Raw genomic sequence first — 24,172 nt, 5'->3', positions numbered from 1 at the left:
AATTGAATAATCAAAGTGATATATATGGCATGGTGATATAAGTAGGGACCACGAGGAGACCAAGTTGTTTTGAATGTAGACTATATATAGGGAAGCATGGAAGATAAGGCAGAAAAAGTCAGTTGGGCCTTAGAATATTGAAAAGTTCTTAAACATGGGAAGGATGTAATGAAAGAGATGTTTTAGAAAAAAATATTCTGAGAGTGCTGTGAAGGATTATGGGAAAAGAATGGGAGAAAATAAAAGCAATGAGACCAGGTAACATACTTTGTCATTATTCAGGTATCATACTATGTATTCTTAATCTCACTAGAAAGAATAGTGCTACCAGCCTCAGTATTATGGTCTCAGAGAGAAGGGAAATTTTCTTGCTGCTAGGAGCTTCCTGAAGGCCCCTTTCATGTCTTGATTCCTCAGACTATAGATGAAGGGGTTCAGCATTGGTGTTACAACAGTGTACATTATTGACATGACTGTCTCCTTGACTGTGGAGTTGTTTGTTGAAGGGCATAAGTAGAGGCCAATGACTGTCCCATAGAAGAGAGAGACCACTGAGAGATGGGAGCCACAGGTAGAGAAAGCTTTACGAATGCCCCTTACAGAGGGCACCCTGAGGATAGAAGAAATAATACGGGCATAAGATGTGATAATTAGCCAGAATGGCACAACCAAAATCAGACCCCCCATGACAAAGATTACCAACTCATTTGTCTGGGTGTCTGAGCAGGCCAATTTCAGCAGGGCAGACATGTCACAGAAGAAGTGGGGGATAATGTTGTTGGCACAGAAGGATAACCGGGACATGAGCAGGGTGTGCAGCAAGGCATGGAAGGCAGTAAGGACCCAGGAAAGCGCCACGAGAGAGTTACACAGCTTGGGGCTCATGATGACAGTGTAGTGCAGTGGGTAGCAGATGGCCACATAGCGGTCATAGGCCATGGCCACCAGCAGGAAGCTCTCCAGGTCTGCAAAGAAAAGGAAGAAGTACATCTGGGCCAGGCAGCCAGGATAGGGGATGGTTGGTTTCTTGCTCTGCATGTTTACCAGCAGTTTGGGGATGGTCACAGAAGAGAAGCACATGTCAGAGAAGGACAGGTTGCTGAGCAACAGATACATGGGTGTGTGTAGGTGGGAATCTACATGTATCAAGAGGATGATGAGCATGTTCCCAAGGACTGTAGTAAGGTACATGGCCAGGAAGAGGGCATAGAAAGGAGCCTTCATTTCTGGTTGGATAGGCAGGCCCAGGAGAAGGAACTCAGAGATGATGGTTTGGTTCCCCTTTTCATCATGAACTTGCTTCATCTGAAAGAAAGTAAAAACACCTATTACTAATTAAAAAAACTCAAACCATGAATTTTAATAGATATAGAGACATCTTGAGACTCAGTTCCAACAATTTCATGGTTGGAAGGAAACTTAGAAACAGTCAGATCCAATTCCTAATTTTACAAGTGGAAATTGAGATCCAGATAAGTGATTCGATCAAGGTCTCACAATGAATTAATGACTGAACTGTGATTTGATCTGATGCCCGGATTTCTAGTTCTCCTTCCAGTTGTCCTTTCTTCATAGTTCATCATACCATAGGAGCAGAAATTGATAGCTAAGAGGTATGTTAGAACATTTAGGGGCAGGAAGCTTTATACAGAGGGACTCCAACCCCCCTCCCCCAATTGTAAACTTAGGCCCAAGGATTACATGCTCAGAGTTATACAGGTAGTAAGTATTCAAGGTGAGATTCAAACCCAAGTCTTCTTGATGCCACCTATAGTGTTCTATCCACTGCCTTTCAATTAAAAGTTGTCAATCACAGTTGTTTTATTCTGTAAATTAAAAATAAAATAAGATAAATTAAAACCAAACCAAACCAAGAGCTGAGTCACAATGGAACAGACTATCTTAAAAGGCAGTAACATCGTTTTGCTAGAATTCAGTCCAGGATGGGTTGGCACTTATTGGGGATGCTGTAAAGGGGATTCCTAGTCTGGTAGGGGGTAAAACTAGAAGGTCTAATGACTGAAAGTTATGAAGATGCACATTCTTCCAAGATCTCTTAAAATTCTAAGATTCTTTGGTTGTATGAATTTCCTCTGCTCATGTTCCCATTTGCCATGTTTCTCATTAATTATGTGCCAGATGCTGAAGAACCACTCTATATAAATTCTCTGCCCCAGGTAATAAAACTCATTATCCTACAAGTCAAGGTCATAAATAATCTGGGAAGACAGTACATATGGGCCAACTGTGGCCTCTATCTTTGGAGAGAGAATCAGTCTACTTTCTGTAACAGAGTGGCTATCGATCTTAAGCAGGGAGAATTATAATCTTACCTCTAATCATTCTGTGACAGTGGAGTGATTATTTTCTTTTTTTTTGGCTTTTTTTTTTTGGAGGGCAATTGGGGTTAAGTAACTTGCCCAAAGTTACACGGCTAGTTTTTTTTTTTTGTGTGTGTGTGGGTGTTAAGTGTCTGAGGCCGGAACCGAACTCGGGTCCTCCTGACTCTGGCGCCAGTGCCTTACTCACTGCGCCACCTAGCCACCCCCGATTATTTTCAATTAATAAGGGATATGACATATCTTTCCTTTCATCCCACCCTTCAAGTTGGTGTTCTCCCCCTCCCCCAGGTAGTTTTAACAGTCTATGGTCTAGATGAGATCAGAGAGTGATAGACTTTCTATTTTGGAACCTGAGAGGTTATCTAATTAATTAACTATACACAAGAAGGATATACAACCTATACATAAGACAAATTACCTGAATTTAACCTACCTGGCAAATGGTGATCCAACAGCTTACAGAAGATTTTCAGTGTTGAACAGATTACTACCTTTCAATGAAGGTCACTCCATTGTTGGTAGATTCTTGCTTTTTTCTTTTTTTCCCCTGATAGGGTCTTAATTCAAGCTCTAACCTATAAAGAGAAAATGGAAAAGGTGTTGATATGGATGTCTGGAAGCCTGATTTCTGATCCCATTTTAACTTTTTTCTCATTGTATGAACTAATTTCTTCTCTTGTCCTGTTTCCTCACCTGAAAATAGAAGCTGGACTAGATAAGCATTTTCGATCCCTTCTAGGTTTGATATTAAATGATTCTATGAAATCATAACAAATATTTGTGTTAAATAGATTATATTTATTTTAAAATGGATTTTTGGGAATAATTATTACTCTGTTTCTCATTCATCTCAAGCAAAATCATTATGAAAACGGTAACCAAATCATTTCTAAATTTGTCTTCCTCTTCATCTTGTCTATTTGTTCAAAGTATCAGATCCTTGTAGATTTCCTCTCCTTGGACACATATTAAATGTAATAGGAGGCCTATCTCTTCAGCATATTGATATACTTCAGTTTCTGCCTACTCACATTAGTTTATCTGTTTCTCAATAACCTGTAATGTACAAAATCCCCAAATTTTTGTTGCATATGTATAGTCCCTGATATACCTTACACCATTTATAGCCAGCTCTAATAGGAAAAAAAGAATTTTCCTCCCATCGAGTCAATCTATTTCTCTTTACAACTTTCATTCATTAGGTCTGTTTTTATATGTAGGGATGAAGCAAAACAAGTCCAATATCTCTTGTACAAATATACTTTTAAATGTTTAAAGAAAGTAATAATCTTTCTTTCCTATTCCTTTAACAATGCTTCTATTGTTTAGAAAAAAAAATCTCTAGCTCCTTTCAATGTTGCACATGAGAGAGTGTAATGGAAGAAAAATTGAAAAATTGTAGTCAGTGTCCTAACTTCAAATCCTTTCAAGAGGTCTTTGGGAAAACACTGGTTATTTGGATACAGTAGAAGGAATTTATGTATGGGTTTGATTAGATAACCTCTGAACTCCTTTCAAATTCTTATATTCTATATTTTTGTGATGTTACATGGCTTTTAATCTAGTCAGCTCCCCTGGACATACATTTTGTCACTGACCCCCCTTCAATGTGGCGTGTAGACAAAAACTTGATATTTCTTTTTCAGTCTGACCAGAAAGAGAACTGAACTTAGAGGCCTCTCTCACTTTGGACACTATAAATTTATGAATATAGTCTAAGATCACATTCTCTTTTGATTGTATGATGCCAAGTTTGTCTTATATTGATCTTGCAATACAATCAAAGCCCAAGGTCTTTGGAGAATGTCTTCCCCATACTATATTTGTGCAGTTGATATTTTAAACTCAAATATGATATTTTACATTTTTCCCTATTAAATTTTATATTGTTAACTTTAGGTCATTGTTATAGCTTGTTGGGATTTCTTTAAGTCCAAATTTTATCAAAGTTATTATCTATCCCTTGCATATAGTATTAAATATAGTAACTATCCTGTCTATATTTTTATTCAGGTCATTGATAAAAACATTGAAGAGAACATGGCCAAGGAAAGAATTCTCAATTACTTCCCTATAGACTTCTCTTGGGTTGATTCAGTTCATTAATCCACACTCTTTGGGTACAGTCACATAATGAGTCCTGAACACACCTAATTATATTTCCACCTACTTCACATCTCTTCATCATATATATACCAAGATATCATGAGACACTATGTCAAATGCCTCAGTAAATTATATAAAAAGTGTCTATGGAATTGCCTTTATCTAGCCTTTCATGAAACCTGTCAAGAAAGGAAATGTGATTAGTCCCAGTATGATTTGTTCATAATGAATCAATCTATTTTGGCCTGTAGTGAAGAGCAATTTTCTTCATAAGTGCTCAGAAAGCATTCCTTTATTAATTCAATATTTCTAGCAGTGAAAGTCTAACTTATTGGCCTCTAATTTGAAGAATTCACATTTTTCTTTCTTTTTTTTTAAATACTGAAATGTTTGGCCATTTCTTCTTCCACAACAAGGTCTTCCACCCACTCTGAAACTTTAAAAATAATTTAATAATCACATTCTTAAATTCTTTCTAAGTATCTGTTCCTGAGGACTTGAACTCAAGGACAAACTATCTGCTTTCATCTTCTTAGTCATGTTGGATTTTAATTCCATATTTGAAATGACTCCCAAGCTGCCACTTCAAAGCCTGGGAACAATGAACCCCATTAGTTAGTGTTCCTAGATGAGGCACAGCATTTGACTTTAGTTGATTCTGAGCGCACATAGATCCTGGGCTATTGACTTCCACCATTGGAAAAGAAGGAGAAAAGGCTAATATTGGGGATCTAGAGCATGACACTAACTTCTCCAACCTCATCACTCCCTGAAGTTCAACCTGCAGTCTTCATTGCAGTCCTATTAATCTCATCATAGGACCTGAAATCTGAGAGGCAGGGGGTAAAACCCTCTAAGGAGTAAGAGTGAGGAGGAAGAAAAAAAGAAATCACTAGCTTTTTTTTGGATCATGGATGCCACTCATAGGAAAATTCGAATTAATTTCAATTTAACAAATATTTTATTAAGCATTTAATGATTTTAATATATGCATTTACTGTGCTAGGTTCTTAGGATATAAAGAAAAAAATTTTGTATCCTGAGGATACAAAATAGGTACTAGCCTTTTAAGAGATTATATTCTATTATTTATATTTTATATTTACACATACTCGTAACATATAGTTGGCATTTATATAGCACTTTAAGGTCTGCAAAACACTTTACAAATATTATTTCATTGTTATGCTGACAGTATCCCTGGGAGGTAGATGATATTATTATCCCCATTTTATAAGATGAGGAAACTGAGACAGAGGTTGAGTGAGTTTTCTGAGAGTCATACAAACAGTAAGTTTCTAAGCATAAATTTGAACTCAGATCTTTTAGAATCCAGGTCCATCACTCTATCAATTCCTCTCCCTAGCTTAGTATAATAATACAATGTAATTTAGAATGGGAAGCTAGTTGACCTAGTGGATAGAGTGTTGGCCCTAAAGTCAGAAAGATTCATTTTCCTGAATTAAAATCTGGCTTCAGATTCTTACAGTTGTATGACCCTGGGCAAATCACTTAACTCTATTTGCCTCAGTCATCTGTAAAATGAGTTGGAGAAAGAAATGGCAAATTACTACAATATCTTTACCAAGAAAACCCCAAATGGGTTCATGAAAAGTCAGACATGACTAAAATGACTCAACAAAAAAACTGAATGGAGAAAATGTTAATTGTTTTTTATTTTTCTGGGGGGGAAGGAAGGGAGGCAGATGTTGGAAGAATTGACTCCTAAGTAGAATTTTGAAGGAAAATATGGCTTCTAACAGGTAAGGTGAGGAGGGAGTGCATTCCATGTATGAGAGATTATTTGTGAGATTCCCTGGAAGAAAGAGCGAGAGACAGGGAGACAGACAGAGAGAGACACAGAGAGAGAGAGAGACAGAGACAGAGATAGAGAGAAAGAGAGACAGAGACAGAGATAGAGACAGAGAACGAGAACTGAGTTTTGAAAGTACTGGTTAGTCCAGGCTGGAGCGCAGAGTATGTGAAGGGCAGTAATGTGTAATAAATCTTGAAAAGTAGTTTGGAGTCTGATTGTGAAGGGACTTGAATATTATAGCTAATATTTCTTATGGCTAAGGAATTTGTATATTACCCCAGGGGCCACATGAAGCTATTCATTGATCTTTGAGGGAAACCAGAATCTTTGGGAAAGAAATAAACATGTTGCAGGGGGACTGTGGATCACATCATATTTTAATTCTATAATCCAGATATTAAAAACCCCCATCTTTTCCAAGTTAGCAATAATAGCATTTATATAGTGCTCTAAGCCTTTCAAATATCATCTTATTTGATACTTACAACAGCTCTGGGAGGTAGGTGTCGTTACTCCCATTTTACAGATGAGGAAACTGAGGCTGGTAGAAATTAAATGATTTGCTCCAGGTCACAGGACTCATTCTCTCCCAGTTTACCTGCCTATTCTGAGTGGGGCTTCTGGGCATTCTTCCTATTTCCTGCTGATCTGTGGCTTTCTCATCTCTCCTTCATATAGGATTTTTCACCTTCACCTGCTTTCCCCTTCTTTGATGTCTCAGCCACTGGGGACTTTTGGTCTCTGGGAAACTTGTTAGTGACAAACATGGGAATTTTCTTTTGTCTAGGTCCCTCTTTCCCTCCTCAACTAGGAAGATCTCTCTGGGACATACTTCTTAAATATTTGGGGGGTAGTATTTATGCTCTTAGCTGTCCACTGGGGTACAGAAGGTCTCCACCATGATGCCTCTCTTCTTGACCACTGCAGACTGCCTTGATCAGTCTTGCAGTTGTTCAGCTAAACTTATTTTATTTCTTGATTATGTCATGTTTCTTTTTCTTGACTCCTTGATCTTTGACCAATCTGTGAATACCCCATGACTGAGATTATGTTTTATCCTTTTTCTTATTTAATTGCTTCAAGAATAGAGATTGTGAATTACAACAATTTGTTGTGGTGAACTGGAGAGACAAAAAAAATGTGAGGGTGACTTCCCTTAAGAAGCTTATAATCCAATATGGTAGAATGAATTCATAAAAAAACATATATTAAGTACTGTGCTAGACACTGGGCAAACAAAGACAAAAGTCAGTATATATTTATTAAGAACCTATTTTGTGCTAGGCTCTATGCTGTGTTGGGCATACAAAAAAGGCAAAAGATAGTCCTTGCTCTCAAGGAGCTCATAGTATAATGAGGAGACAATGTACAAACTGCTTTGTACAAATAAGTTATTATATATGATAAATGGAAAATAATCAATAGAGGGAAGGTGCTAGAATTAAAAGGAAATCAGGAAAGGTTTCCTGTTGAATGTGGGATTTTAGTTAGGACCTGAAGGAAGCCAGGGAAGTCAGGAGGTATAGATGAGGAAGGAGAACATTCTAGGCATGGGGAACAGCTGGTGAACATTCCTGGAGCGGAAAGATGGAGTGTCTTGTTTGAAGGAGGACAGTGGTGAAGGAGAGAGTACATGGAGTGGGAAGTATAAGGTGTAACTGACAAGGTAGAGAGTGCTGGCTATGAAGGGCCTTGAATGCCAAACATGGGATTTTACATTTGATCCTACAGGTGATAGCGAGTCAGTGGAGTTCACTGGGGGAGATTAGGGGTGACATTGTCAGATCTGAACTTTTGGAGGCTCCCTTTTGTAGCTGAATTTAGAATGGACTGTATTGGGGAGAGGCTTAAGGCAGGCAGACCCATCAGCAAACTATTTCAATAGTATAGGCTATAAGATGCTGAGAGCCTGCACCAGAGCAGTGGCTGTTTTAGGGGAAAGGAGAAAGGGGTGTATGTAAAAGATGTTAAAAGAGTAAAATCAAGGTAAAATTGATAGGCCTTGCAAGGAATTTACATTCTATTGGGGGAGATAACACATACACATATGCTTATGTGAAATATGTGAAAAATTAATGGAAAGAAATTTTTGGGGAAGGCACTAACAGCTGAAGAGATCAGGAAAGATCTCATGTAGGAGGTAACCCTGAACTTAGCTTTGAAGGAAGCTGTGACAGAGGTAAGGAGGGAGGGCCTTCCAGGTATGAGGAACCGCCTTTCAAAGGTGTAAGGACAGGAAACTGAATGCTGTGTGGGAACAGCAAGGTGGTCAGTTTAGTTGGACTGAAAAGTTTACGAAGGAGAGTAATGAACAGGGAGAGAAAGATTGGAACCAACTTGTGAAGACTTTTAAATGCTAACATGGGGAATTTGTATTTGTATCTTGAAGCAGTAGAGAGCCACTAGAGTTCCTAGAAGAGTTAAAGAACAAGCATTCATTAAAAACCCATTACAGGTCAGTTACTTTACTTGGTACTTTACAATAACCCTGGGAGGTAGGTGCTATTATCCCCATTTTTACAGTTGAAGAAACCGAGGCAAGTATTGTTACACTGCAGAGGTAGTAATTGTCTTAGACTGGGCATAAACTCAGGTCTTCCTGACTCCAGGACCCATCTCGACATTATCTTAGAATAGGGTGAGATGTTCTATGCTTAGTTTCTGCCAAACTGTTTTACAATTTTCCCAGCAATATTTGTCACATAGTGACATCTTGTTCCAAAAGCCTGGATCTTTGGGTTTATCAGACACTAGATTACCATAGTAATTTACTTCTGTATATTGTGTATCTAATCTATTCAACTGATCAGCCACTGTATTTCTTATCCTGTACTGGATTGTTTCGATGATTACTACTTTGTAACATAATTTGACGTCTAGTACTGCTAGGCTTCCTTCCTTCATATTTTTTTTCCCCACTGGTTCTCTTGACATTCTTGACCTTCTGTTCTTCCAGGTGAATTTTATTATTATTTTTTATAGCTCTATAAAATACTTTGATAGTTTGCTAGGTAAGGCACTGAATAAATAAGTTAATTTAGGTAGAATTGTCATTTTTCTTATATTGGCTTGGTCTACGTATGAGCTATTAATATTTCTCCAATTGTTTAAATCTGCCTTTTTTTGTGTGTGAAAAGTATCTTGTAATTATGTTCATATAAGTCTTGTGTGTGTTTTGGCATGTAGATTCCCAAGTGTCTTCAATTATTTAAAATGTAATTTCTCTTACTGTCTCTTCCTGCTGCATTTTGTTGGTAATATGTAGAAATGCTGATGATTTATGAGAGTTATTATATGTGGGCTTATCTTTCAACTTTGCTAAAGTTGTTAATTATTTCAACTAGTTTTTTAGTTGATTCTTTAGGGTTCTATAAGTATATCATCATATCAGTTGAAAAGAGTTACAGTTTGTTTCCTCGTTGCCTGTTCTCACTTGATGTATTCAAAGATAAAAAATTTCTTCCAGTTACTGCTTTTTTTTTTGATATCCACCAAATGTTGGTATGTTTTCCCATCGTCATTTTCTTTAATGAAATTATTGATTGTTTTTATGATTTGTCCTTTTACCCATTCATTCTTTAGGATTAGATTATTTTGTTTCCAATAAATTTTTAATTTATGCTTCCAAGGCCCTTTTATTGAATGAAATTTTATTGCATTATTGTTAGAAAAAGATGCATTTAATATTTCTGCTTTTTTTGCATTGGTGAGGTTTTTTGCCCTAATACACAGTTAATTTTTATGAAGGTACCATAAATCATTGAGAAAAAGGTATATTCATCTTTATGGCATTCAGTTTTCTCCAGAGGTCTATCATATCTAACTTTTCTAAAATTCTATTCATCTTCTTAACTTCTCTCTTATGTACTTTATGATTAAATTTATCTCATTTTGAGAAGGGTAAATTGAGGTCTCACTGGTATAGTTCTACTATTTCCTCTTTTAATTAATTTAACTTTTCCTTTAAGAATTTGGTTGCTATGGGTGCGGCCAGGTAGCACAGTGAGTAAGAGCACCAGCTCCAGTGTCGAGATGACCTGGGGATTGAATCCGGGCTCAGACACTTAGCACCGACCCAGAAACACCTGGCTGTATAACCTTGAGCAAGTTACTTAACCCTGATCGCTTAAAAAAAAAATTTGGTTGCTATGGCATTTGGTGCATATATGTTTAATATTCATATGCCTTCATTGTCTATGTTACCTCTTAGCAAAATATGATTTCTCTGATTATCTCTTTTAATTATGTCTATTTTTGCTTTGATTGAGTTCATGACCATTACTCATGTCTTTTTCACTTCAGCTGAAGCACAATAGATTTACTCCAGTCTTTTATTTAATTCTGTGTATATCTTTATGTTTCACGCATGTTTCTCTTAAAAAAAATATCATTGGATTCTGGCTTCAAATATATTCTGCTTTCTGATTCTGTTTTATGAGTGAGTTCATCACATTTACATTCAGTTATAATTACTGTTTATTTTGCTTCATCCTATTTTTTTCTGTTTATCCTCTTGTAATGTTAATGGAGTTGAAGATATTACCTACCCATTAATAAGTCTCATTAAGGCCTATTAAGTGGAGTCCATTAAGGGAAGCTTGAGTAGGGGGGGCTTGTTTGTAGGAAGGCCCACACCTTTTGCTAATTTCTAATCAGGCACTGGGTCAAGAGGTTTGTGATGCCCTCTGGCTGTGAGAAGTCTATATATACTCTGAGGTTAGCATTTTGCTTTGGGGCTTACTCATTGGAAGAGTATTCCCTGTGATTTGGCCAGAAGAGACTCCCCTCCTTTATCATGGTAGCTGCTGAATCTTGTGTGATTCTGACTGTGGCTCTATGGTTTATTTCTGGCTGCTTGCAATATTTTCTCCTTGACTTGGAAGCTCTGAAAATTGTCTATAACATTCTGGGAGTTATCATTGTGGGATCTCTTTCAGGTGGTTACCAGTGAATTCTTATAATTTCTATTTTGCCCTATGGTTCTGAGATAACTGAGTAGTTTTCTTTCATAATTTCTTGAAATATGATGTCTTGGCTCTTTCTTTTGATTATGGCTTTCAGGTAGTCCAATAATTCTTAAATTATCTCTCCTTGATCAACTCTTCAGGTCAGTTGTTTTTATGAGGAGATATTTCACATTTTCTTCTATTCATTCTTTTGACTTTGTTTTATTGTTTCTTAGTATTTCATGGAGTCCCTAGCTTCTACTTAACCAATTTTAATTTTTAAGGCATCATTTTCTAGAAATTTTGTAACTCTTACCATTTGGCAACTTCTGTTTTTTAAGGTATTATTTTCTCTAGTATCTTTTGTGCCTCTTTCACCAAACTGTTAATTTTGTTTTCATAATCTTCTTGCATTGCTCTTATTTATTTTCCCCATTTTCCTCTACTATTCTTAACTGATTTTTAAAAGTTCTTTTTTCTCTTTATTTAGCTCTTCCAGAAATTCTTGTTAGACTTTCCTCTAATCTGCATTTTTCCTTTAAGTCTTTGCTTGTAGATGTTTTCAAGTTGTTGTTTTCTTCTGAGTTTGTATCTTGAACTTCCCTGTCATCATAGTAGATTTTTTATGGTCAAGTTCTTTTTTTGTTGCTGTTATTTGCTCATATTTATAGTTTATTTCTTGAATTTGAACTTTATATTAAAGTTGGGCCCAGCTCACTTTGGGTAGTATAGGGGAAATGTCCCATGCTTCAGGATTTTTACCCTGCTTTTTCCACAACTGGTTCTGGGGATCTCTAAGTTCTTCTTCTACAGTGGTATGATTCAGGGAGAGATGTGGTCACTGTTCTCCTGGTTTGTGCTGTGATCCTTACCCAGGTAGGGTCTTTGATCCATTGCAACTACAAATGCTAGTGCCCTTCTCTGCTCTGGTACTGTGACCTATACCTAGGGTCCCTGCTCTGTCTCTGCCCTGGAACTGCAATCAAGGCTCCTACTCGCTAGTGATGGTAAGTGCTCTTCTTCATCCTGAAACTGTGACTTGGATCCAGGTACTGGGCATTGGAGTTGCCTTGTCCTGTGCCCAATGCTGGCACAGAGGTTCCTTGTAATCTCTCCCTGATCGGTTGTCCAGTACCCTTACCATTTCTGGACAATGAGAGCTAAAACTGCTGCTGCAGTAGCTGCTCTCATGGCTGCCTTCAAGGCTCAAAGTTGGTGGTGTCAACATGCTGAGTTCTCTGCCAGCTTCTACCCCAGTGTTACAGACCTTTTCTTCTGACCCCCTAAGATATTTTTAGTTTGAAAAATGTTTCACCCTGAACTTTTATTGGTTTTGTTGCTCTGGAATTCTACTCAACACATTATTTTAAAGTTATTTGGAGGAAAATGTTGGGAAAATTTGACTCGAATGTTCCTTTTACTCCACCATTTTCACTTCAAAACTTATAAGGAAGGGGGTTTGACATCTCCACCTAATCTCATTCAATCAATTAGTTAATTAATAAGATTAGGTTTTTAAAATGTGTAAACAAGATGTCTATATATTGTTATCCCTTCATCAGGTGTGAACCCCTCTTCAATTTGGTTACGAAAAGAATGATGTGATTGACTAGCCAAATAAGCTAAACAGATCCTAAGAGCTTTTAAATAATGGGGAGGAATTTAATCTATGTGCAGACTTCTGTGCCTGTGACAGAGAAAGAACATTGGGGTGGAAGAGTGAACTCAGAGAGATCCTCTCCATTGATCATGTTATTAGAGAGACCAGAGCAATAGCAGACAATACATTAATCCAGGAACAGAGAAAATGCACTGAGGACCCTCAGAGACACAAATACAGACAGACAGATAGAAAGTAGCTTCAGTGAGCATCTCCCCTTAAACCAGTAAGGAATTGTGGCTATTGACTCAAGGGAGGACTTTGGGGAACCAGAAATTGTGAATTTACCTTTTAGCCTTACATGTTCTTTACAGTTAGAGCCTGTTTCCTATGCATCTATGTGTACTTGTAGAATGATGTGCCTCAGTCTTTTTTTTTTTGTTGTTGCTTTTTTTGGAGGGGGGAAGGCAGGGCAATTGGGGCTAAGTGACTTGCCAAGATCACATGGCTACTAAGTATTAAGTGTCTGAGGCTGGATTTGAACTCAGTTCCTCCTGACTTCTGAGCCGGTGCTATATTCACTGTGCTACCTAGCTACCCCTTCAATCTTTTTATAAATAAGTATAGATATTTATATCAACTGTGCTTACTATTCTACCTTGGCAAATACCCTTTGCTAAAAAGCTAATCAATGCTTACTGACTGATTAGAATAAGAAGCACAACAAAGAGGGGCTTGAGCCAATAGTACTAGGAGCTCAGCCCTCAAGGTTATCCTTACAACCCTGAGAAATGTAGCAGCTGCCACCCTTCAGGCATCTGGCCAAACAATGTGAATAGGAGCTGAGGAAATGATCCCAGCATGGTAGCTCTGAAAGTATTGGAAAACACTTTACTAGTCGGAACTCAGACATAGGGAGCATATGTGGCCTAGGGAACTCACTGAACTTAATCATTTCAGGGTTATTTTTTCTTGTGGTGTCATTATGCTTCTCCTTCTGGATACAGTTTCTGCTGGGTAAGTTACTCCAACGGACAATCTGGACTGGTTCTATGGGCACTCCCTACTGGGTGAATTGTTCTACTGCAAGGTAGCAGCCACTGACAACAGAGGGAGAGGAGAGAGAAATATTTTTTTTTTCACCCCTCCTACACTGGAAAAGGTACTAGGGAAAAGGCAAGGGCAATTCACTATTAAGACCAGAGTTCTTCCTTCAAAGTTCCATTGTGAGAGATGACTGTCTTTTCAGAGCTTTCTCTTTCTTTTTGAGGCTACTTTCAGCCTAACTTCCCTACAATTCCATCAAGTTATTATGGAATTTTGTTACCTTTCCTAAATGGAAGTATTTATACTTCTTATACTTCCTTTATAATGACCTATCCAATCCTGAAAAAGGTATACCCTTTAGAAGGTATGAATGGTCTAGTCCAAGTGTTAGACTTTTTATATTCAGCATCTGTGAATAGGCTATTCTGAGAGTCAGCTTTCATAACCCTTACAAGCCATTCATGCAACCAACTCAAAATCTGACAGGATGAAACCTTGACACTTTACTGTTCCTATTACCTGTTCTTTATATTAAAATTCTTTTAAAGTGAGTTAGGGGGACTCAGCTGACCAAAAGACCCAGATAAACACCTCCCTACATAAGAGTAAGAGGTGGTGCAATGTTACATTGTGAACTTTCTTCCACCAACCCTTTGGTTAATTTAGAATGTTCAATAGCATACACACACATATACATATATACACACATTCATATATATCCATATATGTATACATGTCTGTGTATATATATATTTGTATATGTGTATATCTATAATCTATCTGTATCTGTATCTATATCTATCTGTAATGTTCAATAGAAACTCTCATATAAAATGGAAGTAGATGCCAGAGTGGCTTAAAAACCAGAATACTATAATATGTTGTTTACAAGAAACACATCTGAAGCAGAGAGACATACACAGAGTAACAGAGTAGAGGTAAAAGGCTGGAGAGAATATATTATGCTTCAACTGAAGGAAAAAAAAAGCTAGGGTAGAAATCATAATCTCAGACAAAACAAAATCAGAAATAGATCTAATTAAAAGAGACATGAAACTAAAAGGTACCATAGACAATAAAGCGATAACAATGCTAAACATATATGCACCAAATGCTATGACATCTATTTTTTTTTGGGTGAGGAAACTAGAACTTTGTCCAAGTTTATTTTTTCCTCTTAATAGTATTTTAGTCTTCCCAATTACATGTAAAGACAGTTTTCAACCATTTTTGTAGGATTTTGAGTTCCAAATTTTTCTCCCTCCCTTAGTTCCCTCCCCCCTCCCCAGGACAGCAAGCAATCTGATATGTTATATATGTACAATCATGTTAAACATTTTCCACATTAGTTATGTTGTGAAAGAAGAATCAGAATAAAAGGGAAAAATCATGAGAGAAAAAAGCCAAAAACACAAGTGAAAATAGTATGCTTTGATTTGCATTCAGACTCCATAGTTCTTTTTCTGAATGTGGACAGCATTTTCCATCATGAGTCTTTTGGAGTTGTCTTAGATCCTTGCATTGCTGAGAAGAGCTAACTCTATCAAAGGTAGTCATTGCACAGTGTTGCTGTGACTGTGTACAATGTTCCCCTGGTTCTGTTCACTTCACTTCTTTTGCTACATGACTACCTCACCTTCTTGTCTGATTATGTCTTTTCAATGATATTTTCAGGCTGCTTCTGGAGTATTTTAGTGCAAAGTGAAAATATTATACTACAATTTGAAAATTTAGTGTACTGAAAAGTGGCCAAAGTCAAGTCAGAGTCATAGAAACGTTTTCACAGGATTTCAAAGTTGGAAGGGAAATCAATGGTCCTTAGTCCAATCTATAACTCCAAAGAATATAACTTCAGTTCACTTAAGTCTTTCCAGGTTTTTCTGAAATCTGCCTGCTCATCATTTCTTATAGAACAATAGTATTCGTTCTTCTCCTACTCTAGTTTGGGAAATAATAGGTTGTTAGCTTGCCTCTTGGACTAAAGAGTACTTTAGAGTACTAAAGAATTAATTTCCTTCCAAGGCAGCCCTTTCCGTTTTCAGCTGCTTCTAATTACTAAAAACTTCTTACATCTTTCTTCCATTCTATGGCACCAATTCTGCAAAATGGAGCCAAGCAGAAGAAATCCAATCCCTTTCCCCTGTGGAAATCCTTTAAATATTTGAATATAGAGATTATCTCACCTACTTCTTTTTTTTGAATTTATTTTTTTCTATTTTTTGTCTTTATTAATTTGCTTTTTTACCTTTAGTTTACAAGATTCAGTTCCATAATTCCTTGAGTTTCAAATTTTCTCCCCCTCCCTTTCCTCCTGCACCCCACCTCTCCCCATGGTGGCATGCAATCAAGTATAGGCTCTGCAAATACTTAAATAATTAGACATTAGTCAGGTTATAATGAAGGATTGTAATGGATGGAATGAACAATGGGAAAGAGGAAACAAAACCAAACAAGAAAATGAAAGAGAGTAGGTAATTTGCTTCAATCTATATTCAAACTCTTCTTTCTAGTTCTTTCTCTGAATGTAGGCATTTCTCTCTATCATGAGTCTTTTGGACCATCATGAATCTTTTGGAGTTGTCTTATAACCCTGCATTGCTGAGATGAGTCCAGTCTATAAAAGTTGGTTGTCACACATACATTGTGTCTGTAATTGTGTACAGATTTCTCTTGGTTCTGCTCTTCTCACTCAGCATCAGTTCATATAAGCCTCTCCAGGTAAATATGAAATCCATCTGCTCCTCATTTCTTATAGCACAATAATATTCCATTACATTAATATACCACAACTTGTTTAGCCATTCCCCAATTGATGGGCATCCCCTTAATTTCCAATTCTCTGCCACCACAAAGAGAACTACAATAAATATTTTTGTACATATGGGTCTTCCTCCCACTTCTATGATCTCTTTGGGATACAACCCTAGAAGTGGTATTTCTGGTCAAAGGGTATGAAATTATTTATAGCCCTATGGGCATAGTTCCAGATTGCTCTCCAGAATGGTTGAATCAGTTCACAACTCCACCAACAATGCATTAGTGTTCCAATTTTTCCACATCCTCTCCAGCATTTGTCATTTTCCTGTTTTGTCATCTTAGCCAATCTGACTGGTGAGATGTGGTACCTAAGAGTTGTTTTGATTTGCATTTCTCTGATCAATGGTGATTTGGAGCATTTTTTCATTTGCTTGTAGATATCTTTAATTTCCTCCTCTGAAAACTGCCTGTTCATATCCTTTGACCATTTATCAATTGGAGAATGACTTGTATTCTTATAGATTTGACTCAATTCTCTGTATATTTTAGAAACAAGGCTTTTATCAGAGACATTGGTTGTAAAAATTCCCAATTTTCCACTTCCCTCTTAATCTTGGTTACATTGGCTTTGTTTGTACAGAAACTTTTCAATTTAATGTAATCAAAATTATCCATTTTGCATTTTATAATGTTCTCTGTTTCTTGTTTGGTCATAAAATCTTCCCCTCTCCATAAACATGACAGGTAAACTATTCCTTGCTTTTCCAGATTGCTTACAGTATCTGCCTTTATACCTAGATCATGCACTCATTTCTCTCCTACTTCTTCCTTAAGCCTTCTCCAAGTTAGGTATCCTCTATTCCTTCTGTAATTCCCTCTCAAGGAATTCCACCCAATATTTTGGGGGCCTTCTCTTAGGTTTCTCAGCAGTACAGGTGTACCAAATAGCATGCATATATGCACATGCGTGTGTGCATGCATTCATGCACACACACACTATTATTGTCTTTTGCTGCATGACTACCCCACCTTCTTGTCTGACCACATGTCTTTTTAATGATATTTTCAGGCTGCTTCTGGAGTACTTTAGTGCAAAGTAAAGTGGCCAAAGTCAGAATCACAGAAACATGTCTTCACAGGATTTCAGTGTTGAAAGGGAACTCAATGGTCCTTAGTCTAATCTATAACCCCAAAGAACCTAACTTCTTCAACAATATTGTTTATAATATAGCCTTTAAAAATTTTAACAAACATTAATTATGAAGAGAATGTCTTTCTTTTTAAAAAATAATGCTCTGCTGGCATTTTTAATACAGCATATATAATTTTGCTGGTATGGGAGAAGTTTTGGCATGGAAACTTCTTTCACAAATATATCGATAAAACTGTAACTTACAGTTTTAAAGAGTGACCTGGGGTTTAGAGTATTAAGGAATCATATTTAAATTAAGCTATTTTAGCTAACAATTCCTCCTCACCCCAAAGAAAAAAGCATTATAATATTTCCATCTCACAGAAAACTTTGATAATAATATGAACTTACAACTGTGAGAGAGTACTCCTGTGAAGTCCTGGCTTTGATGGTTACTAGCTGAATAATTTTGGGGAAATCACTTCATATAATCCTCAATTCTTCATTCTGTAAGATGAGGATAGTAATACTCAATGTGCTACTTACCTTACAGTCATTGTGAAGATCAAATGGAGCAATGAGTATAAAAGTGGTTTGTAATCTTGGAGTGACATATTGTCAGTCATTGATGATGATGATTGAAATGGTCCTTCTTTTAAAGGATTTTACAATCTATCTGGGTGAGCCAGGACATTGACATGTGAAAAGTTTAGTAATATCAATATTGAAATAACTGTTCTAAGATATAGGAGAAGAGATTTCATGACCGAATATAAAGTATTGTTAAATGAGAAATAGAGGAAATAGTGTTTTAGGAGCTCAGAGAATAGATTGATCACTTCAGGCAGAGATGGTCCCTGGAGAATTAAAAAAATGAGGTCCTGTTAAAGGCCTAGCAATAGCAGTTTATTTTACTCGTCATGACCCCCATTTGAGGTTTTCTTGGCAAAGATAGAATAGTTCGCCATTTCCTTCCCTAGCTTATTTTTACAGATGAAGAACTGAAGAAAACAGGGGTAAGTGACTTGTCCACTAGATTTGAACTCAGAAAGATGAATCTTCCTGATTCCAGACCCAACACTTAATCTGCTGTGCCACTTAGTTGCCCACAAGCAACAGTATATGTTTAATAAATGTTGGTTGAATGAATGAAGAAAATTTGAACTGGACTTTTTAGGACAGGGTGAACTGAAATAGGAAACAAAAAATTTTGGGTGAAGAAGTGTGGTGTACAAGACCAGATTGGCTGGAATGTAGACTATATGGAGGGGAGCAGAGGGAGATGAGACAAGAAAAGTCAGTTAGGTTTGGAAAGATTGAAAAGTATTTGTTCGGAGAGGGATGTAATAAATGATATGGTTGAGGAAGAGTAACTTGCTATGAAGGATGTATGGGAAAGGAATTAGTGAAAATGGAAGGTGATGAAAAAGGATATTTTGTACTCTACGTTATTACACCATGTATTCTCATCTCTATTTTAAAGAATTGTGCTACAAGCCTCAGTATCATAGTTCCAGGGAGAAGGGGAGTTTTCTTCCTGCCAACAGCTTCTTGAAGAGAAAAGAAGAGGAAGAGGAAGAATAAGGAGAAGGAGGAGGAGGAGGAGGAGGAGGAGATGATGATGATGATAGATTGAGCAGCACTGCAGGAGTCAGAGGGGATGGGACTAAGTCCACGTTTGGATGGGCAACTTCATCAGTTGAGACTAGAAGGAAAGAAAGAAGAAAATATAAGAAGATAGTCTGAGATGTATAGGGGGTAATTCATATCAAATGACCTTAGTCTTCTTAAGTACATAGTGTAGAGAAAAAAATATGACTAAACAACTTAGTGTCCAGATAAACTTCGTCAGAATCATGGAGCCCCAGAATCATGGAACCACAGAATCATGGAGTTTCAGATTTCAAAGGGAGCTCAATAATCCTCTAGCTCCACTCTTATGCTATCTCTCAAATATCTTTACAACAATATTGCTGAAAATAAATTATTAATTTTTTTGACAGTTTAGGTATAAAGACTAAGGTGTTGAATCTTGTCTAGATGTTTTTATTTTTAAATGCTGCTTTGTTATATTTTTTAAAATATACTTTAGTTCTATGATTCCATGTTATGGGGGATTTCATGATGTGAAAATTCCCTCAACCAATGGAGAGAAGCAACTTAACTGAAACTTATGCTCATAGACAGTTGTCTTGGGTATGGTATGTTGAAAAATAATGTCTAAATTAAGCTGTTTTAGTTAAGAATTCCTTTCCCTCACCAAAAACAAAAAAACAACACATGGTAATATCCTCCTAACCAGGTAAAATTATATTTGCATCATAAAAGAAGAGAATTCTTAAATTTATACATAAAGTATTCCCAAATTAGACAATTTTGTGAATTAGGAATTTGGAGAAGGGATAGGTCACTTCAGTCCAGGACAGTTGAGATGACATAAGAGAACTATGCCTAATACAGGATCTAATAGTATTTCGCCATATTTTAAAAATGATTTAAAATGTATCAACGAAAGGGTATTTGAACTGAACTTTAAAGGGCAAAGAATGTTGAGAAAAGGAGGCGAGAGCACTGCATCTGGGAAAGCGGGTTATAGTAGAGATAGTAGAGAGTGGGTAACAATAGAGACTGTGATGAGATTAGTCTGGTTGTAGTACAGAAGATATACGGAGAAGTAGGGGAAGAGAAGACAGGAAAAGTCAGTCTTGGAAGACTGAACAGTATTTGAGCAGGAGAGGGATGTAATAAAAGGGGCATTTAAGGGAGAGTCCTCTGGTAGTACAGGAGACATGGGGATGAATGAGAGGACATGGAAGCCAGGAAACTATCCTGGATATTTTTCTACTCGCCACATTATTATTATACCATACATTCTCATCATTATTGGAAAGAATGGTGTGAGAAGTCTCAATATCACAGTCCTAGGGAGAAGGGAAATTTTCTTCCTTCTAGGAGTTTCTTGAAGGCCCCTTTCATGTCTTGATTCCTCAGACTATAGATGAAAGGGTTCAGCGTTGGTGTTACCACAGTGTACATGATTGCCATGACTGTCTCTTTTATTGTGGAGTTGTTGGCTGAAGGGCACAAGTAAAGGCCAATAATTGTTCCATAAAAGAGAGAGACCACGGTGAGGTGAGAGCCACAGGTAGAAAAGGCTTTGCAGATGCCCCTGACAGAGGGCACCCTGAGTATAGAAAAGAGGATACGGGCATAAGATGTGATAATTAGCAAGAATGGCACAACTAAAACCAGGCCCCCCATGACAAAGATAACCAACTCATTTGTCTGGGTGTCTGAGCAGGCCAATTTCAGCAGGGCAGACATGTCACAGAAGAAGTGGGGGATAATGTTGTTGGCACAGAAGGATAATCGGGACATGAGCAGGGTGTGCAGCAAGGCATGGAAGGCAGTAAGGACCCAGGAAAGTGCCACGAGAGAGTTACACAGCTTGGGGCTCATGATGACAGTGTAGTGCAGTGGGTAGCAGATGGCCACATAGCGGTCATAGGCCATGGCCACCAGCAGGAAGCTCTCCAGGTCTCCAAAGAAAAGAAAGAAGTACATCTGGGCCAGGCAGCCAGGATAGGGGATGGTTGGTTTCTTGCTCTGCATGTTTACCAGCAGTTTGGGGATGGTCACAGAAGAGAAGCACATGTCAGAGAAGGACAGGTTGCTGAGCAACAGATACATGGGTGTGTGTAGGTGGGAATCTACATGTATCAAGAGGATGATGAGCATGTTCCCAAGGACTGTAGTAAGGTACATGGCCAGGAAGAGGGCATAGAAAGGAGCCTTCATTTCTGGTTGGATAGGCAGGCCCAGGAGAAGGAACTCAGAGATGATGGTTTGGTTTCCCTTTTCATCATGAACTTGCTTCATCTGAAAGAAAACAAACAAAAATGCAATCATTTGTTTGAAAAGTAATTTCAGTAAATAAACCTTGTTCATGAGATATAGTTCCTAGAATTTCAGACTTGGAAGAAACCTGAGAGATCACCAAACCTACTTCTAATTTTTATAAGTGAGAAAACTGATATCTGGAGAAGTGATCTGATCTAGGTTCTGGTGGCTGAGATGGGATTAGAACCTAGAAGTCCTGCTTATTGGCCGTCCTAATCCAAGTCTCTTTCCATTGACCTGTTCTTTTGTTAAAGTTCATGCCACTGCTTAGGAGTTGACCAAAAATGGGACATCCTGACTTGATAATTAGTGGGCTCTTGTCACAGAAAATGTTCAAGTTTACTGGATGGGTACCTGTCAGAAATCCTCTAGCAGAAATTCCTACATTGGGGAAGAGGTTGAATTAGATTACTTCTAAAACCACTTTAGGATCTATTTCTGTGGTTCTACAAATTTCAGCTACTCATCTTCACAGTCGCCATGTTCTTCATTGACTACATGGCCCTAATTTCCAAGTTATTATTTCTCGAAAGGTTCAATCTGTCCTTTCTCCCCAGGAGATAAAACCTAACTTTATTTTCCTAGCAACTAAGTTCCTTCATGATTTGGAAATGTAGCATATCTGGACAGTAGGAGAAGAATAGAACAACTGTGGACAATAGTTTTAAGAGTACAGCAGTCTCCTTTTCCTCAGTAGACTTACCTTTGTTCAAGTGCATAAGCATGGAGAAAAAAGAGTCTCTCACTATAACGTGAGAGCAGAGTGAATAAACTTGGCGTCTTTAATGTCAACCAAGCTCTAAGTGCTGCACAGCACCTGTTTCAGCTGCCTTCATGGCTGTTGGAATAAATTGTTCTCATCTTCCTATTGTGCTAGGGGAAGTCTTCACGGGCTTGTGGTAGACACCCCTTTAGTTCACTGACAAGTTTGAGACATCTGTTACCTTCAACATAGTATAGCCCATTTGCCATAATGGTTTACTGTTGGTGTAGCTGCTGTGTATGTTACAGATTCTTGAAGCCACAGGTGAGAGGTGAGTGCCAGATAGACACCAAAAATAGAAAACAGACCTGAAAAGGCTTTGATTACCCTCACATTGGAGGTACTAGTCTTCCCTGAACACATCCTACCCTGAGCACCCAACACTGCATCTCTAACCATCACCAGTCATCTTGACTCTGTCCTGTAGCTGGATGGTTATTACTCTGGAAGAGAGTGGTGAGGCCTATGACATCATGCAACTCTGCCCCACTTAAGTCCAATTTGTGCATGAATTAAAAGACATCATGTACACCATTTTACCATTTTTACCTATCTCAAAGTCCTTTGACAACAGGCAAGTGGAGAAGCAGCAGGTACAGTCACCCTGGGAGATGTCACAACCCTGCTCACAGGTGATCCAGACCACTGGAAGCAGCAGTGGGACACTTGGCCATCTCTAGTTCTGAAACAAGTTTCCTATTCACCATTAATTTTTGAAGTAGTTAAGAAATCTCATTGTTAGCTATCCTGTGAAGTAGTTCATTTATTCCTGGCGACTTGAACTCATCTAGGGCAGCTAGATGTTCTCTGATGGTAATGATTCAGATAGCTATGTGGTGCCGTGGAAAAAATTCTGTCCCTGAAGTCAGGAAGACCCGAGTTCAAATCTAATCCCAGACACTTAGTAGGTGTGTGACCTTTGCTGAACAAAATCATTTAACCTTTGTTTGCCTCAGATTCCCCATCTATCAAATGGGGACAAAAATATCACCTGTCTCCTGTGGTTACCCCAAGGATCCAATGAGAAAATAATTGTAAAGTGCTTAGCATGGTCCCTGGAACATAGAAGGAACTATATAAATGTTAGCTATTTGTCATTATTATTATAATATGAATTTCAATTTCCTGATTGAATTGACTCCAGAGAAGTCATGGTGAGTGACCTGTGATGAAGCATGGCAATGACTTCAGTTTTATGCTGTGGACCAGTAAATCCTTTTCTGAGATGCCTTCTGCCATTGAGAGGTTGCTGCTAGGAACCTAGAGTATGACATTCATCTTCCCTCTTCTTTCCCTCTCCCTGTAACCTGACCTGTACACTTCACTGAAGTCAGGCTCTCTGTTTTCAGAACTTGAATTGCAAGAGACAGGGGTGATAGTGGTGGCAGTAAAAAACCAGAGGGGATGAAAGCAAGAGGGAAAAAGGAAGTTACGCAGTCTGGTCTTGGGTCAGTGATGCCATTCAGAGGAAAGTTTAAATTTATTTAATGTCATAAATATTTTTTAAGCATCTTCTATGTGCATTCGATATATTAGACTTAAAGACATAGTTCCTTGCCTCAAAGAGATTCCATTCCACATTTATATATGTCAGTTATAATGGGAAGGAATTTGAGGTAGGAGGATGCAATTATATCTGGCAGCATTAGACAACTATTTTTGGAGAATTTTGAAGCATAATAAGGATTCAGTCAAGGGAAGATGTGGAGAGAGTGCATTCCAGGTATAGGGAATGACTTGTGAGAATGCATGGAGGTGGGAGA

General features: G+C 37.7%; 2 protein-coding genes across 2 annotated transcripts; both read right to left on the bottom strand.

Annotated features, from left to right (window-relative positions):
- Positions 1-339: 339 nt before the first annotated feature.
- LOC138159565 (olfactory receptor-like protein DTMT) lies at positions 340-18,303 on the bottom strand. The gene is made up of 3 exons (XM_069085917.1): positions 18,293-18,303; positions 12,352-12,493; positions 340-1,305 (listed from the first exon to the last, which is right to left on the bottom strand). Exons 1-3 carry the CDS (start codon positions 18,301-18,303, stop codon positions 340-342), a joined length of 1,119 nt encoding a protein of 372 aa, XP_068942018.1.
- A 2,356-nt stretch (positions 18,304-20,659) lies between these two features.
- On the bottom strand, positions 20,660-21,625 carry LOC138159564 (olfactory receptor-like protein DTMT). The gene has a single exon (XM_069085916.1). The coding sequence runs from the start codon at positions 21,623-21,625 to the stop codon at positions 20,660-20,662; it is 966 nt and encodes a 321-aa protein (XP_068942017.1).
- Positions 21,626-24,172: the final 2,547 nt, after the last annotated feature.

This window comes from Petaurus breviceps, unplaced genomic scaffold (assembly GCF_028583685.1).
Source record: "Petaurus breviceps papuanus isolate PSGF00001 unplaced genomic scaffold, PetGlider_PUasm1.0 176, whole genome shotgun sequence".
NCBI classification, from domain to species: domain Eukaryota; kingdom Metazoa; phylum Chordata; class Mammalia; order Diprotodontia; family Petauridae; genus Petaurus; species Petaurus breviceps.
The sequence above is the reverse complement of the archived record's forward strand: the minus strand, read 5'-3'. Positions and strand labels throughout refer to the sequence as shown.

Coding starts and splice junctions, on each gene's coding strand:
- LOC138159564 (XM_069085916.1), bottom strand. CDS start 21,625: ATGAAGCAAGTTCATGATGAAAAGGGAAACCAAACCATCATCTCTGAG.
- LOC138159565 (XM_069085917.1), bottom strand. Junction 1,306..12,351: donor GCTCTCATTGTCCAGAAATG/GTAAGGGTACTG, acceptor ACTTTCTTTCAG/ATGAAGCAAGTTCATGATGA.